General features: G+C 34.0%; 1 protein-coding gene across 1 annotated transcript in view; it reads right to left on the bottom strand.

Moving 5' to 3' along the window:
* The window catches only part of ZNF804A (zinc finger protein 804A), a gene marked incomplete at both ends in the record, with an annotated part of 278660 nt that overhangs the window by 55960 nt on the left and 205072 nt on the right, over window positions 1-17628 (bottom strand). Inside the window, one exon of the mRNA XM_080799650.1 lies at window positions 1460-1603. Within this exon, the coding sequence (XP_080655776.1) occupies window positions 1460-1603 (144 nt within the window). The remainder of the gene's footprint in view (window positions 1-1459; window positions 1604-17628) is intronic.

Consider the following 17628-nt stretch of genomic DNA (forward strand, 5'->3'; position numbering starts at 1 on the left):
CTATATAGTATCTTAACTCTATTAAGAATATGGAACTGGAAAGGCCCTCACAATAATTTATGAGTCTGATCTTCCAGACCATCTATGGTGGAATAAAGCATTCTTTGGCAAATGATAGTAATAGCTGTAAGACAGTCTTAAAACACATATACGCATATTTCCAAATACCTAGTTTACACAATGAAACATATGTGTTATATCTTGTGCTTTTAGGTACTTAGGAAAAATTGGAGGAACGACTTTCTCAGATTTACCAAATCAGGAGAAGCAGTCCAGAATCCTTTTATAGAATATATGTCACTAACTGTGAAATTAAATCAATACTATTGTCTGATGGACTTTAATATGATATATGAATGTGTGCATATATATTTATATTTTGTATTTTTATGTAAGAAAAGGAACAATATTTCCATCAGAAATTTTCCCTTACCTAGTGTGCAAGTAGATCTGCAAGAAGAAAGCAAGGGCAGTTCATCAAGAGCAGTATGCCTTAATTAGTGATGAATATAAATGAAGGCTCATGTTCTCATGTTCTCCTCAAGCATAGTTTTGTTGGTGTAAAAGAATGGAAGGATTGACAGCAAAAGAAAATACATAGGATTGATTCATAAGCACTCAGCATAATCATTTTCCTCTATTCTTTCTTATGCCAAATAACTCTAATGTTAATGGAAAGTTAGGGCAAATTCATGGGTTAAAATACACCTTTTATTAATACCAAAATGCTATGTAGATGATATTTGTAAGTAATAGCTAAGAAAAAATAAGTTAGTGATAACTATTATACTGTATCCTATCAAGCTAGCTAAACAACATTAACACTTTGCTCTGATGAATGTAAAGCATATGAGAAAATGGAATCTGTATTATTAACTTCACTTTAGACATCACTGTTTTAAACTTGTCTTTACACAGAGCTTTGAAAAAAATCAATCTTGGATTTACAATTGATAGCAAAGTGAAAATATTAAAGTAGACTATATCATACACATATTAAGCACTTACTTAACCAATAACTATGGATGATTTTTGCCATATTAAGTTAGCTTTTTTTCATATTTTTATGGGGGTTTAAATGGAAAATCGTTTCTGTAAAGAATTATAAGTTCATTCACATTTGATAAATATCATTAGTTGCTTAAAACATTTAAAATTAATAAATTAGAAGACAGAGGATCACCACCTGTAGAATATGATTTTTAAATTACCTCCAATCACTAAAAAGGTAAATGACTGGTATTTCTTTGTGTTGGTTATTTATATCAGACTTTACTTCAAGGGCTTTAAAAAAAAAAAAAACTGCCTTTTGCTCTAAATCATTAAATTATCATCCCCAAATGGCATCTGTAAAAATTGCATAACAAAACATAAAAATATTGTATTTATATAGTTTATACAACTTAAATTATTACAAAAGTTCAGAAATATCAGGGGTTTTTTGACACCTCTTTCTTACCTGTTTGTGAGCGTGGTCATATGAATTAATGTGATTGTCAAACTCTTGATGCTTATAGTACTGCTTGTCACAGAGTTCACAGTAAAAATTGGCCTTCAGATCTTCCAAAGCTTTTGCTATGGTGTTCTCTTTCTCAGCATAATCCTAAAAAATAAAATTTCAAGGAAGGCGGCAATTAGTTCTTCTCTTAGTTGACTTTTTTCTGACAGTTGTCAATTTCAGTATAATAATTAGAGTTAGAATATAACGAAGAAAAATAAAGCAAATTCCAGAAAACTAAATCAGAAGAAATTATGAGCTGAGGAGAATAAGATTAACTGAAGAAGCCAAGATAAATGGCAGGAAGAACAGCAAAAACATGGAGAAGCTAACCAAACAAGGAAAGAGAAGCCCTTGCTTGAACAAGTTCCTGAGCCCTGTTGGCAAAGAAAAAAACAAAAATCATATAGTTATGTTGATTCAGCTGCTGATTTCTGGCAATGGCTTAGTTAACATAAACTTGTAAATTCTGAACATCTAAACTGTGTCCTGCATGAAGAAGCCCGTATTGGTGCACAAACATTCAAGTTTCATATTTTTGTTTGCTAGTTTCTTTAAATATCTGGAGACTAATTTATTCACCTCAACTATATTTCATTTGACTAATGTTTTCATCTTGACCCATATCATTTTAAGTTGAATTTTTAAAAACTCTCTACATCTTCAGAAAATGAGATTCTTTTCTCCAAGTTATTTACCTAAACTGAAAAGGACTAAACTGCATATAAGCAGATTGCTTTCATCATGCTCACAGTAAATAAAGACGGCTATATAATCAAACTCTTGAAAAAAATGAAAAATGTAGTCAGTTATCATTAGCTTTCATTTACAAGACATAAAATAGCAAAATGTTTGTGGCTTTTAGGTTTTCTTAAATCTAAATTTACTTTCTGTGTCATGGTTCCTTTAATGTTAGTGTTGTTAGACATAAATAAATTCTACATATTGAAACATTGTTCAGGTCTTTTGTTGAAGTGCTGATATGAAGACTAAATTTCAGTTGCTACCACAGAATATATTATGTTTCTAACTTACAGATTCTAGATTCCTTTAAAATTCAAATTAACTACATATTCAGTCCTCTAATGTGTTACTGTAAGAAACTAACTCTCTCAGGCACCGGGATATGGAGATGAGATGACACAGTCCTCTCTATGTCAATGGCAATTATCCTCTCTCTAAATACACCAGCTAAAAAGGACTCATAGTTTGAATGTTTAAATTGCTTCCACAAAATATGTGATTCACTAATTGTAATTTAATGAATAAGACTTTCCTTACTTTATTGTACTGTATGTTAATGCACATATTACATACCATAAAATTCATCATATTTGTATATATACCTTATAATATACATTATAGTAACTGATTAATGTTTGCCATAATCTAAAATGACGTAATCTAGTTTCTCACTGTAAAGACAATGATCCACTTTTCTATTAGTTTTATCAACTGCACAAAGTGGTAAGCTACAAAATCATTCAAATCATTTACACATGATTTATCAATTCAATATTTAATTTACCATTTCTCAGCAGATATGTGAAAAATTTCTATTATTCTTTTTGATTACTTCCAGTATGTTGTTTTAAAAATGCTTGTTTAGTGGCGCCTGGGTGGTTCAGTGGGTTAAGCCTCTGCCTTCGGCTCAGGTCATGATCTCAGGGTCCTGGGATTGATCCCCGCATTGGGCTCTCTGCTCAGCGGAGAGCCTGCTTCTGCCTGTCTCTCTGCCTACTTGTGATCTCTCTCTGTCAAACAAATAAATAAAATCTTTTAAAAAATAAAAAAAGCTTGTTTAAAAAGATGAAAATGAGTCATATATAACTAAACTTGTTACTAAATTTTTATAAAATCTTTAAAATAATACTTTGTGGATTAGCCAATTAAAATGAAACAAAAATTAAGTACTATGATTTCATGGCTAAAGTGTGTGAAGGAGAGATAAAATTCCAATCAATATGAGTTATATTATAATGGCAATAGTTTTTGGCTCAAAGCTGAATTAGCTCTCAAAATAATATTCTTGAACAGCAATTTCTTTGTAAACTAGTGATTTTCCCCATTAATTATAATTATAGTTAAGCTACTTCCTCTCTCAAAATATTTCATTATTTCTTATTATTGTGTAGGTTTATTTTTTCTTCCTAAGACTGATATTCCCTCAGAGAAGCAATAATTGTTTCTTACATATTCTTTCCACAAAAACGGGAGAATTTTTGAGTAAAGCAAACTGAAATTTGTAGGTAATTCCAAAATATTAGCTTTAGCCTAGATTTGAAGAGAAAAACAAATCTAAAAACAATAGTGAGCATTTACTCAGTGCTTGTTTAGGATCAGTCACTGATTAAGAGTGTGCATGTATTAACTCACTTAATTCTGATTAAAATTATAGAGATGTGTATTATAAACATTTTCTCATTTTATAGGTTAAGGTACCAAAGTATAGGAAAGTTAAATAATTAGCTCAAGGATGTATAATGAATAAATGTGCAGCCCATATTTGAACCAAAATAATCTGGTTCACAGCATTTTATTATGTTCAAATTTTTAAGCACATAAAAAAAAAAGTAGAAATAGTGGGGCTCCTGGGTGGCTCAGTGGGTTAAGCATCTGCCTTCCACTTAGGTCATGATCCCAGGATCCTGGGATCGAGTCCCACATTGGGCTCCTTGCTCAGCATGGAGCCTGCTTCTCCCTTTCTCTCTGCCTGCAGCTCTGCCTACTTGTGCTCTCTCTCTCTGACAAATAAATTAAAAAAAAAAAAAAAGTAGAAATACTCTAATAACCCGCACATAACCATCAGCCAGATTCAACAGTTAATCAACTCAGGGTCGACCTTGTTTCAACTTATCTATCCTATCTCCTTCCATTTACCCTTTCCTCTGCTCCAGATAATTTTAAAGGAAATCCCCAAATTCATCTAATGTTAACTGTAAATCTTTCAGAATGTATCTCTAAAACAGGACTTTTTAGACATATCATCACAAAACCAATATCAGATCTAAAGAAAAATAAAACAATGAAGAAAGCACAATCATTCCTTACTATCATTGAATATCCAGTGTGTTCAAGTAACTACAATCATCTAATAGTTTGAAGTAGTGTGTTTAAAGCAGATTTGTTTTCTTTTGAAATTCTGAGGTTGTATTCTTTTTTTAAAGTAGATTTCAAATAAAGCTCATATATTCCCATGATCTGATATGTTTCTCAGTCTCTTTTATTTTGTCTTCCCTCTCTGTTTTGTTATGCATTACAATTTATTTCTCAGAAAAACTTCTAAGTTATACTTCACAATTTGAAGAAATATTGGGAATTATAGAAATATTACAAGAATATTATAATAAACTCTTTTTTAAAAAGATTTTGGGGGTGTCTTGGTAGCTCAGTCATTAAGCATCTGCCCTTGGCTCAGGTTATGATCCCAGGGTCCTGGGATCAAGCTCCGCATTGGAGTCCCTGCTCCATGGGGAGTCTGTTTCTCCTTCTCCCTCTGCCTGGTGTTCTGCCTTCTTGTATTCTCTCTTTCTGTCAAATAAATAAATAAAATATTTTTTAGAAAAAGATTTTATTTGTTCATTTTTTAGAGAGAAAGAGCTAGGGGAGGGAGAGGGACAGGCAGACTTCAAGCTGTACTCCAAGCTGGGCTCAATCCCACAACCCTGAGATCATGACCTGATCTGAAATCAAGATTCAGAACTTAACTGAATGAGCCACCCAGGCACGCCAATAATAAACTCTTACATGACCTTCACTTAATTAAAATTGTTGCTAAAATTTTGACATGTTTATTCTATCATCTATCTATCATCTATCATCTCCCTCTAAGATGTTAAAAAAATATAGCATAGTTGAAGCTAATTTTGTAACAAACTACACGGTAAGGAACATTTGTTACATTAGAACTTTCAATTTGAAACAAACTACAGTAAAGATTTAGGGCTGTATTCTAGAAAATGTTAGAGACTAGAAGAATTCGTTGTTTGTAGGTGCATCATAAGGGAAAGGAATCATAGGTATTGTCACTGATCATATATTTTTTTTTCAAATGTATGTAGACAAAATCAGCCTCTATTAGGTGACATGCTTCAATGCCCCATGGCCCTCCTCCTTCATTGTGAATGATACTGAAGGAGGCACTGGCTGAGATTATAAAGCACAATGACATATTCAACACAACCATTCCACTGCAGAAGGTAATAAATATATTTGAGTGGGATGAAAAAAGAGCATAGTGGTTTATGTAAACTCAAACTCAAATTTCCCCTTTCTTTCTGGCAAACCCACTCTCTTCAAGAATGTACCCAATTTCTGTAATGTCCCACTGAATGTGATGGAGGAACTAGCTTCTTGTAGCTAGTCAGGTTATCCAAATCCATTGCATTTTAGATATTTCTAAAAAGAATGAAGGTTGAATCCTTACTTTCAGGAAAGTAGCATATAATTCCAAAGCTAGAACATCAAGAATGTTTTAATAAGCAACCTTAACAATTGCACAGTGTAATACTTAAAAAAAATTAATCAAAGAGATAGCAAAACTGTTCTTTTCTAGAAGACTGTCTATGCAGAAGACACTTCATTTGGAAGTCCACAGTCCACAGTTCATATTTCCCATAAAATAGTGCACATCTTCTAGGCCGTGTCTTTTGTTCTAGTCATTATTTAAGTGATTGACTCTGAGATGGTCCAGCAACTTCACAATTGCCACATGACTGCATTTTCCTCAGCCTATGTTGAGACATCTTCCTTTCCTGTCCAGGGACTTCTTTGATTCATGAAATGGATGTTTGCAGGATCTCACTCAGCACCAAGAAAGGCACAGCCCAGAAGAGCTGAGGAGTTACTGCAATATAGGTCTACTCTTGACCTGTGGAGGGTAACAACTCCAGGATAAATTCTTTCCTCCTTTATTTATCAGGCAGTCGTTTCTGAGACCCATTTCTGAGATTCCACAGTGGGTCCCAGATGGACTGCCAGTACTTGCAATAGTGGCAATCAGTATACCCTTATATTAGTTTCCTTATTTACCTGTTTTATTTCTCTGGAACATTCATTTCTGCTTCCTGGAATAATTTCCCAAATAACCAACTGCTTTTGTCCTAGGCTTGATTTTTAAGAACTGGGCTAAAATTATATGTGTTTTTTTTTTCTTTTCTTTCCTTTTTTTGGTGTTTCCTATGAATGTCTTGCTCACAAGCTACATTTCCTAGAATAGTTTAAGACAGTGTCATTCTTCAGTTCAAAACTCTCCAACAGTCCTTCATCATTATTAGAATAAACATTCTTACAATGACCTACATACAATTCCTACTTTACCTTTTCATGGCTATATCTCTGCCACCATCTTCTAACATTCTCTCTCTCACTTTGCCTTACCCACCCTTATTTACTTAATGTTTCTGAAACTTCTTCAACCATACACCCACTTTCATACTTAGACTTGCTATTTATTCTGCATGGAATGTTTTTACACCAAACGTGTGTACAAATTTGTTGTTAACTTCCAGCAGATCTCTGCTAAAATGCTATTTGCTTAAAGAGAAATTCTGTTATCATCATTGTAGAAGAAAAACACTTATTATTCTCTGCCTTCTTTCCCTTGTTCTTATCATATAAGTTGCAGGTGTACAGCTTTATAATTTAACATCTGAATACAAAGTAATCACCACCACAAGTCTAGTTACCATCATCACCATATAGTTGACCCCTTCACTCATTTTGTGCACTCCAAACCACTTCTCCTCTGGTTATCATTACTCTGTTCCCTGTATCTGTGAATTTGGTTTTGTTTTATTTGATTTGTTCATTTGTTTTAGATTCCACATATGAGTGAAATCTTAGCGTATTTGTCTTTCTCCATCTTATTTCACTTAGTAATAGTTTCAAGGTCCATCCAAGTTGTCACTCATAGTAGGGTTTCCTTCTATTTACGGCTTTTCCTCTTTTATCTTCCCCCTTAATGTGAAGAAGAGAAAGTTTATTCAGGAGGAAAACAGTTATAGAACACCTCTGGGTATTGGAATCTGAAAGCTATATTAACAAGAAAGAGAGACTGAGTACAAAAGAAGGCATGCAGGAAAACTGATGTTTGCCTTTATCTGATTTAAATATCTTTTCTATTAGTCAAGAGGGCAACTGTTTCTGAGTGACAAGGGCTGTGCTATTGTCTCAAAATATATGTCATTCTCGTCTTAAGGCTAGGTTCTATAATTTCAAAGGCTGAAAAATGGATAACAAGATAATTTTGAAGACTATAGAAGGGACAACTAAAGGTTGATTCAGAAAGTTACAATTTTATCAAAAGTCACAGATGTGTTAAATAGAATTATAATAAAATACATGCATTTAAATGTGATGTTTTCTTTTAAAAGGATTCCACAGAAATGCATCTATACCACCGTGAAAGGTGAAAGCAGAGACAGAATACAAAAGAAAAACAAACAAACAAACAAAAAACTGTGCATTGAATATCATATGGACAACCTGATGAGCAAAACTGAGTATAACCCAACAGCAAGGACGCAGTGTACTTTAATGTCTACATTTACGAGATTAGACAAAGTTGTTTCTCAAAACTGGTGACTTCCTTCAGAATTAGTTTCAAGCAAAAGTATTCATTTAAAAGGTTTTATCTATTCCTCTTCTCTTATTTAACTGATAACAATGACTGGATAACTTGCATAGAACCTGTTCATGTAAAAGAAGAATGGATCCCCAGGTTTTAACTATCAGAGTATATTCTTGTCTACCTCTCTTGGCTTGCCTCTTTGGAGACATCTCTTTCTGATTTCATCCACGAGTCCTATAGGAAAGCCTTGCTTGTGACTAAGACTTGTCAGACCATCTGGTTAATTTAACACAGAATTTAGTACAACTTGAGAAGACAACAGAAAATTGGGTTACACTTTTCCTTTCATGTTTGGAAAGATCTGAGGGACAACATATTTCAATAGTTCACTGAAATTTAACATTACTCTGCATTCTCGCCATACATAAAGTAAGGCTAAATGGATCCCATTTTGAAAGCAAACCAGAAAAAAAGTATATCAGGTTTTCTGAAGCTGAACGCTAGCTGAAGTATGTAGAATTCTAGTTCGAATTTATAAAATATCATATGGATAGTAATAATTCCAACATAGAAATTCTATATAAATAGATGCTACAAAGCGTTTCAGGGTAGATGAGTGATAGTAATTTAAGGTACTTTTTTTCATCTTAAGAAATCTTTTAACTTTATAGGCAGCAGCCATTTTCTCTGGGAGGTATTGGAAAGGGATGTAATGATCTAATGCATATTTGTTACTCTCTCAGTTCTAACAGTAACCTAGGATAAGACAGAACAGTTTCTCTAGTAAAATGTCTCACTGGTTTTCTTAACTTGATTTCACCGAGAAACAGAGAGTGAGACAAGGAGTGGAATTTAAGTGGTTTATTTGAGATCTCAGGAAACAGTGGCAGAAGAGTAGCAAAGTGATGAGAGAGTAGGAAGCAGATAAAGATTTCTGGTTTCAACTCTGGCATGTACAGAACTTGGAAATCATTGTTCTTGTCCTTATAACAAGAACTATCTATGAAAAATGAAAATCAATTCTTTTTCTCAGAACTGTGAGAGAACAGAGGTCATAGGGTAAAATTCCACTTCAAAATCTGGAGAAACAAGCATGTTTAGAGATGTAGTAATAAATATCTGCTTATTTGGGTCAGAAATTGCTGGAGCCATGAATTCATAGGAAGTCTCAAATGTTAACTAATGAATTCTATGGGCTGACTATGGTCTAGTGTATGAGACAGAAACTCCTGGTGGCTAAAATGTTAGAGGGACACCAAACATTTCTGTAGGCTTTTTTTTTTTTTTTTTAAATGAATGCCACCAGGTTCTCATGAGGATAGTCTGAGAAAGGTGTCCCTGGAAAGTGGTTGGGAAAACAAACAAACAAACAAAAAACAAAAACAAACAAACAAAAAAACTACTGTGAAATAAGTCAAGAGCCTTATCTATAACTAAAATCCACTTCTAAGGGATAGGGTATTTCCATGTCTCAATTCAAAGATGCTCTTCTAGCCAGGAAAAGGAATTTACTTTCCCTATAGTCTTCCTGTATCATTAAAGTTGTGGGTTTGACAGGTCATGACGGTCATGGCATAGCTTCCAAAATATAGAATGGGAATTCTAATACCCTCCTCCTCCCCCCTCCAAAAAAATGGAGTCAGGGCTTGGGAGACAGATAAAGGAACTATATCACAGGAGAAACACATAGGACAGTCATAGGTCTGAGATGGAGATACATTAGAGGACTAATATTGAAAGTTTATAAAATGCTCCCTCTCCCCACACTTTCCTAACCCAGCTATAGGGCTCCAGTATCACAGTGAGTTAGAGCTGAAGGAGTTGCACATTACACACTTTTTCTGAGGAGATGTGCATAGGGGATTAAGGAGTTACACACAATCAAGGACACTAGAAGACCTTAGTTTCTGATAGCTTTCAACCAAAAATTACAAAGAATTCTAAAAGGTAATAAAAAGAAACAGTATAAAGAGAAATGATAAGCACTAGAACAAGGCTCAGAATTTAGATATTACGTAAATGCTGGTATTATCAAAGAGGGAATTTGATATAACTATTATTGATGTGTTAAAGTCTCTAATAGAAAAAGTAGGCAAAAATGCAAGGATAGATGGCTTATGTAAATAAAAAATTAAAAATTTTAAGAATTATATGAAAATGATAGAAATCAAAAATAGTTTAACTAAAATGAAAAAATGCCTTCAATGGACTCATCAGTAGATGTGACACAGCTGAGAAAAAGAATCAGTAAACTTGAAGATGTATCCATACAATCTTACCAAACTGAAATGAAGAAAGGACGGAAATAGAACAGAAGAACATCTAGGAACTATAGGATAATATCAGACAGTATAACATATGTGTATTTGGAGTACCAGGGGAAGAGAGACAATGGAGCAGAAAGTACATTTGAAGTAATAATGACTGAAAATTTTTCCAATTAATAACATACACCTAACAACAGATTTAAGAAGTCCAGAGAACACCAAAAGTATATAAATAACAGTACAACAGCAACAATCATCTAGACATATCATATTTATATGGCAAAAAGCTAAAGACAGAGAAAATCTTAAATTCAGATTTCAAAACAGGGGAAAAGCCTTACTTACAGAGAAACATGGATAATGATTACAACAAAGACTTCATCAGAAACCATGCAAATGAGAGGAAAGTGAAATGGTAGTTTGAAAATTTTGAAGTGTTTGAAGAAAAACAGAACAAAACAAAAACCACATCAACCTAGAACTCAATATCTAGAAAAATTATTCCTCAAAAGTGAAGCAGAGCTAGACTTTCTTGGATAAACAAAACTAAATGAATTCATTGCCAATAAATACGACCTGCAAAAAATACTAAAAGTTTTTCAGAAAGAAAATTATGTAGGAAAATATTGGAGAAAAAATAAATTAAGGCGTATCAACCAAGGTATATCTGTATTTTTATCTATCTATACATACTTACATATTCTTAATGGATCCAAAAGTTAATTTTAATAAAACAATAATACTACAAATAAATTGGGTGATTATTGCATACAGGTAAGTAAAATGAATCACAACAATGTCAGAAAGAACTGGGGGAAGAATTAGAAATACTCCCATATAAGATACCTACATTGTATGTGAAATGGTACAGTATTATATGAAGGTGGACTCAGATTAGTAGATACCTATGTTGTAAACCCTAGATCAGCCACTAAAAAAAAGCATTAAAAAGTAGTGTAATCTATACTCTAGGAGAGGTGATAAATTTGAATCATAAATTGTTCATTTAGAACCAGGGAAAGTAGGGAAAGACAGGCAGAGAAACAAAGAATAAATTCAACAAATTCAAAATAATCACAAACATGGTAGCTATTACAACAACTATATCAATAATCACTTTTAATGAGAATCGTCTAACTACAGCAACTAAAAGACAAAGATTGTCAGAGTAGATTAAAAAAACCCAGACTAACTACATATTGTCTCCAAGAAACCCACTTGAAACATAAAGCCTTAGGTTAAAACTAAAGGAATGCAACCCAGTAAAGATTATATTTCAAAGGGTTACTAAAGGAGCAAATGAAGCTTGCCCATGCTAGAAACTCTGGAAACTAGTGCAGAATATAAACCTCAGAGTTTTTGTAGCCATGAATCAAGGAAACTGTACTATTTATCCAATAAATCCTCTTATGCATTAGCTGATGGCAATTTCCAGAGGGCATTTACACTTGGAATTTTAGGGTTTCTCATGCTCAAGAATGGAGCTGTCTCTGGCGCCTGGTAAAAGTTCTCAGGAAAAGAATTCAGGCTCTAGCCGTCAGAAACCAAGACTGTGTGCATGAAAAGTACCTCCTGATGGGTTATGGATGGGGCATCAAGGAAAAAAAAATATTTGTGATACATGTATCACATGTATATATTTTATATATTATATATATATATTTACTATTTCATATTACATTATATAACTGTTGTAATCTCACGCCTGTAAGTTCTACGAAGTCAGGCTCTTTAATTGCTTTGTTCATTGCCATATCCATAATGCCTAAAAGAGTGACTAGAACAAACAAGTGTTTAAAAAATATTTGCTCTATAAATGAATGAATAAACTGTAACTATATTTTTGGAGGTTGCATATATCATTTATTGTTTCCAATCTTGAACCATATTTTTGGTGGTACACACTATTTACTTGGGTGGTAAAAATGTTTGAAATACCCAAAAAGTACACTTTTTTTTTCCTACTGAGATTTAGAGGCTTAATACTTACAATACTTGCTAAGTATCTGTGCAAAATATAATGCATTTCATACAGTAATATTCTGAAAAATGATTTTAAATACTATGATACAAATCAAAACTGTCAATTTTTTTTTAAGATTTTATTTATTTATTTGTCAGAGAGAGAGGGAGAGTGAGCGAGCACAGGCAGAGGCAGAGGGAGAAGCAGGCGACCCGCCAAGCAAGGAGCCCGATGTGGGACTCGATCCCAGGACGCAGGGATCATGACCTGAGCCGAAGGCAGCTGCCTAACCAACTGAGCCACCCAGGCGTCCCAAAACTGTCAATTCTATATGAAGTTATGACTTACTGATTTAGTTTGCAATGGTGAGAAGAAATGATGCACACAGAGGTACCAATATCTGCCCATTATGATCAGCAAAAATCATGTTCATAAAGTATAAAACATAAATCCATTCATAGAATTAAAATTAACACTAATAAAAAAGTAAAAACCCATAAATCCATTCATTCAATAATCATTTATGAGGTTCCTGTAGGTATTATGGACCCTCATAGACACTAATATGTATAAAACTATCTCTTTTCTATTAACACCATTACACTGGCAATGGAAAAGAAAGACAACTTTTGTCCATTATGTTATATGTGTGTTATAATAAATATGTGTGTTATATATAAATATATATGTGTGTGTTATGATAATTTATAGAAAGTCCATAAAGAAGACTATCATGGACACACAATGGTAAGCAAAATTCTTCCAGTTGAAGGAATCAGTAGAGTCTTTCAAAATAATGCTTAATTCACTGAAAACTCAATAGGTGTCAGCAGGGGAAAGAAGGGAGCGGTGGATTTTATACTGCAGGAAAATAAATTATATATAGAACCATGAAATATTATACTTTTGGAAAAGCACAAGCCACATAGTGTAGCTAGAGAATGTGGTATGTGCTGTGGAGTAGGGCAAGGGACTGTGGCAACTATGGAAAGGCAAGGCTGAGGTGGGATTATGAAGATATCTCTCTTATGCTAAGGAGTCTGAATGTTTATAAAAGCTGATGGGGAAGTCCGTAAAGACTTTTAAGCAGGCATGACAGCTCATCATATCTGCATTTAAAAAAAGACATTGTTGGGGGAAGCAGCATCTGGGTGGCTCCGTTGGCTGAACATCAGGCTCTTGATTTTGGCTCAGAGTGATCTCAGGGTGGTGACGGAGCCCTGTGTTGGGTCTGCGCTCAGCAAGTGGTCTCTTGAGATGCTCTCTCCCCCTCTGCCTCTGCCCCTCCTTTCCCCTGCTGGCAGGCACGCCCACCCACACAGCTCTCTCTCTCTCTCTCTCAAATAAATAAATAAAATCTTTAAAAAAACAGATATGATCACAGGGTAGAAAATGAAATAGGGATGGAGCTAAGACTGAAAGCAAAGAGAGTAGTTAGGATGATGGTTTTCAGGTAGAAATAAGTAAAATCCTTAATAAAAAGAGCAACAACACAGTATATAAGTAACAGGAAGGTATGGAAGATTAGAGACAGCACAACAGGAGATTGTGAGTAATGAAATGAAAGCTACAGAAGAGAGCAGTTCCTGTTGAGTGATGGAGACAGAGGCCAGTTTCTTCCACAATGGTGAATGGTTGGGAGGTAAGGAGGTACATATTCTGAGTGTCTTCCTTTTAAAGGCAAAGATATTAGCTACTCATTTCTAGGATTCCTGTTCTGTTGAATCTATAGAAGTATTCTTGAGCCTTTTTGACAAAATTTCTAGGGCTTAGATAGAAGTTACTTAATTTTTCTGTTTGTTACTCAGATTTAATTTAATTATGGTGTCCTATAGAACAGTTCTTTTTATTTGTATTGTTAGATATTTATACATAGTATAATAGAATGAATTAAAAAGATGATAACTATTATTTTAGTATTTTATTACTACATAATAATAAAATTTAAAAGACATAATAATTTTTTTTAAAGGTTTTCTTTATTTTTTTTTTTTATTTATTTGTCAGAGAGAGAGAGGAGCGAGAGTGAGCACAAGTAGACAGAGTGGCAGGCAGAGGCAGAGGGAGAAGCAGGCTCCCTGCCGAGCAAGGAGCCCGATGTGGGACTCGATCCCAGGACGCTGGGATCATGACCTGAGCCGAAGGCAGCTGCTTAACCAACTGAGCCACCCAGGCGTCCCGACATAATAAAAATTTTAAAAATCAAAGTACCCTGACACTTGCCATACCCATTCAGTAAATGTATTTTCTCTCAAAAGGAGATAGTCATGTTCACTCTAACCACTTGAGCTGGGATGGTCCATGACTAAATTCAGTAAGGACTACTTGGAGGCCAAGATAATATTATGGATTCTTTTGGATTAGGTGAGAAGTTTGTATATTTTCTAATGCTGCATTTTGGGACTATCTAAGAAATTTTGCATATTTGTTAGAAGATAGATTACTCCAAAAGATGATCACATGGAAGAGGAGATAAGAGACTCTGAAAGAGAGAGGAGAATAATACAGATTTCAAATAAAGGAAAAGATGGATTCTTTTTTTTTTTTTAAGATTTTATTTATTTATTTGACAGACAGAGACCACAAGTAGGCAGAGAGGCAGAGAGAGGGGGGGAAGCAGGCTCCCTGCTGAGCAGAGAGCCCGATGCAGGGCTCTATCCCAGGACCCTGAGGTCATGACCTGAGCCGAAGGCAGAGGCTTAACCCACTGAGCCACCCAGGTGCCCCGAAAAGATGGATTCTTAATTAATGTTAGACTAGTTCTACTACATCCTAAAGTCATACATTTCTTTTGTTTTCTTTCCTTTTTTTTTTTTTTTATTTCTTGGCTACAAAATGAAATTGTCTTGCTGAGAACAAAATAAGGTAAAATAATAGTCCTCAAAACTCTTAGCTTCATGCATTTTTCGAAAATATTTTCTCAAAAAAGCAAGCATGACATTGTAGGTGTCACATCGTATGAGCTCCCCAGGTGCCTTGCAAAACTCATAATGCAACCATGGCTTCCATAATAAGAGGAACAATATATGGAGACCTGCTGTCCCTCCCATTAGTGGCAGCAGGATCTGCCCCTGTGGTTAATTCTGCTTTGTCTTGAACTCCAAATGGGAGTGATAGTCTGTGCATTTGATACATTGTTAGCACAGCAGGGAAAGCCCATTTGGAAATAATCATATGTTTCAGGTATCCAAAAGAAAAGGGATATTTTGCAAAGAGAAGCATTTTAACTTGAAAAACTTCAAACTAAAATTTGGGTGGAGAAGACATAATGAGAAAGGGAAAGACTAACATTTATTTATCATCACAAATGAGCCCTATGCTTGAATAATCTCAGCCCTGACGATATTAATCCTCACATGAACATTATTATTCCCATTTTACATATGATGAAAACAAGACTAAAAGGATAAAGATAATTGCCCCGAGATCTTGTACCATGCAATGGTGAGTCTGAATTTTAGTTGCTTTTGCTGAGCTACCTATTAAACCTCTTTGTATACCTGACTTTGTTCTCTATCAGGAGGAATCACTAGTGGCCTAAAAGAATTTATACAGCAAAAAAGTAAATGTGAAACAGATATTAAGAGAAATAAAAGTTTAAGCATAAAGTACCTTTTGTTAAAATGTAAATGTTTTTTAAAAAAATTTGAACACAGAAAGTACAAAATATTGAATCTTGTCTTTTAATGTAAATGTATGATTGCTGGTCAGCCAGTATATTTTAGGAAGGTGTCAGTTTAGATACTAATGTTTATATAAGCCTAAACAAATGTTACAATAAAGCTAAACTAAGGTTAAGGTGTTAATCAGTGATTTAAAAAAAAATTAATTGAAGTATAGTTGACATATAGTATTAAGGATGTACTTTTATCTAATAACTATTAAGTTGTTAAAATCTATTAAAGAACACAAATTGTAGTGGCATTAATTAGATAATGGAAACAGTATGACGATTTAAAAACATGCATAAAATTTAGCCATAACTGAATATAAATCAAAGTGTAGTAAGAAAATATTTAAAATACGGCATTGAAATTCTGTTCAGTAAAAGAATGGTATTTACTGAGAAGATACTTTGATAGTTTCTCTGTGGTGAAAGTCACAGTATCTTCTCAAACCACTCCCTTACTTTGCATTCCTAGAATGGGCCAGAGGGAGGAAGTCAGAAAATCTTTACCTGAGGAAGTTGAGATATTTTGTATCTTTATGGCTCTTGGAAAGAGACATCTAAAGACAAATGGAAAAACAAGCGAACAATATAAGATAGGGCAGGAATTTCACTAAGAAGATTAGGTGACAGGTTTCAAAGAGAAACCATATGGGAAGAAAAATCTGTGTGAAAGGGAAATAGTCATACTGCATTTTCAATTCTTCACTTGTCGCAGCATTATGGTAAAACTCTTCTCAATTTCCCCTAATCTTTAATAAAATTCAGATAGAGACATGGTGAAGAAATGATTGTGTTTCAAGGGTAAAGCAAAAGAACAGATAATGATGCATGTTGGAATAGACAGAAGGTTAGAAAAGAGAGCTGTTAGCTGTTAGGCAAAATGTTAAGAATGCTACTTGAGAAAACAGGAAGCAAAGTAAGACGTAACTGAGAGAAATAAATTTCTGTGGAAGACAATGGTTTATGAGATGGTGTGTGCTGTGTGCGTATTTAGAGGAGAGAACTGATTGCTAGATTTCCTGGTATATAGGAGGGATCAGTAAAGGTTTTTGTGTTTTGCTATTGTTGCTGTTGTTTTACTAGAAGAAATAAATATTCTGTGACATAGGAGGACTTAAAAAACATGCAGAATTTGAAACCTTAATTAGAAATGATGTTCCTAATTTAGAATATCAATTTCAATTCAATATTAAATATGTTATTTCCTGAGCCTTGGAAACACAAAGTTTGATTTTAAGCTAATTTATGCAGAGAATAACAGGAAAATAGTTGAAACTTGACTCTCACTCTTTCTAATTTTGTATGACCTAGTTTAACTCATAGATTAGACAAAGAGGTTTAAATAGATTTATGCAGAGTCCATCCTTACATCACAAAGATTCTTACTGGAGCATCTTAGCAGCTGTGCAGACAGACCCAGATATGAGTCCCTGGGATTCTGAAATCTGTCAAAGGGGTTGGTCAGGCTTCCTCACACGCTAATTTTTTTCTTTGAACAAATAACCCAAATCAGATAATTTTTTAAAACATTTTGTTGAAAACTGGTAAAGGTTAATTATTCCAAGATGGAAAAACCTCAAAATTCTCCAACTTTCACAAAGTTTTCATTTTTTATGTTTTGTTCTAGAATTATATATGTGTATCAAACATCCTAGGTTA

This window comes from Martes martes, assembly GCF_963455335.1.
Source record: "Martes martes genome assembly, chromosome: 3".
NCBI classification, from domain to species: domain Eukaryota; kingdom Metazoa; phylum Chordata; class Mammalia; order Carnivora; family Mustelidae; genus Martes; species Martes martes.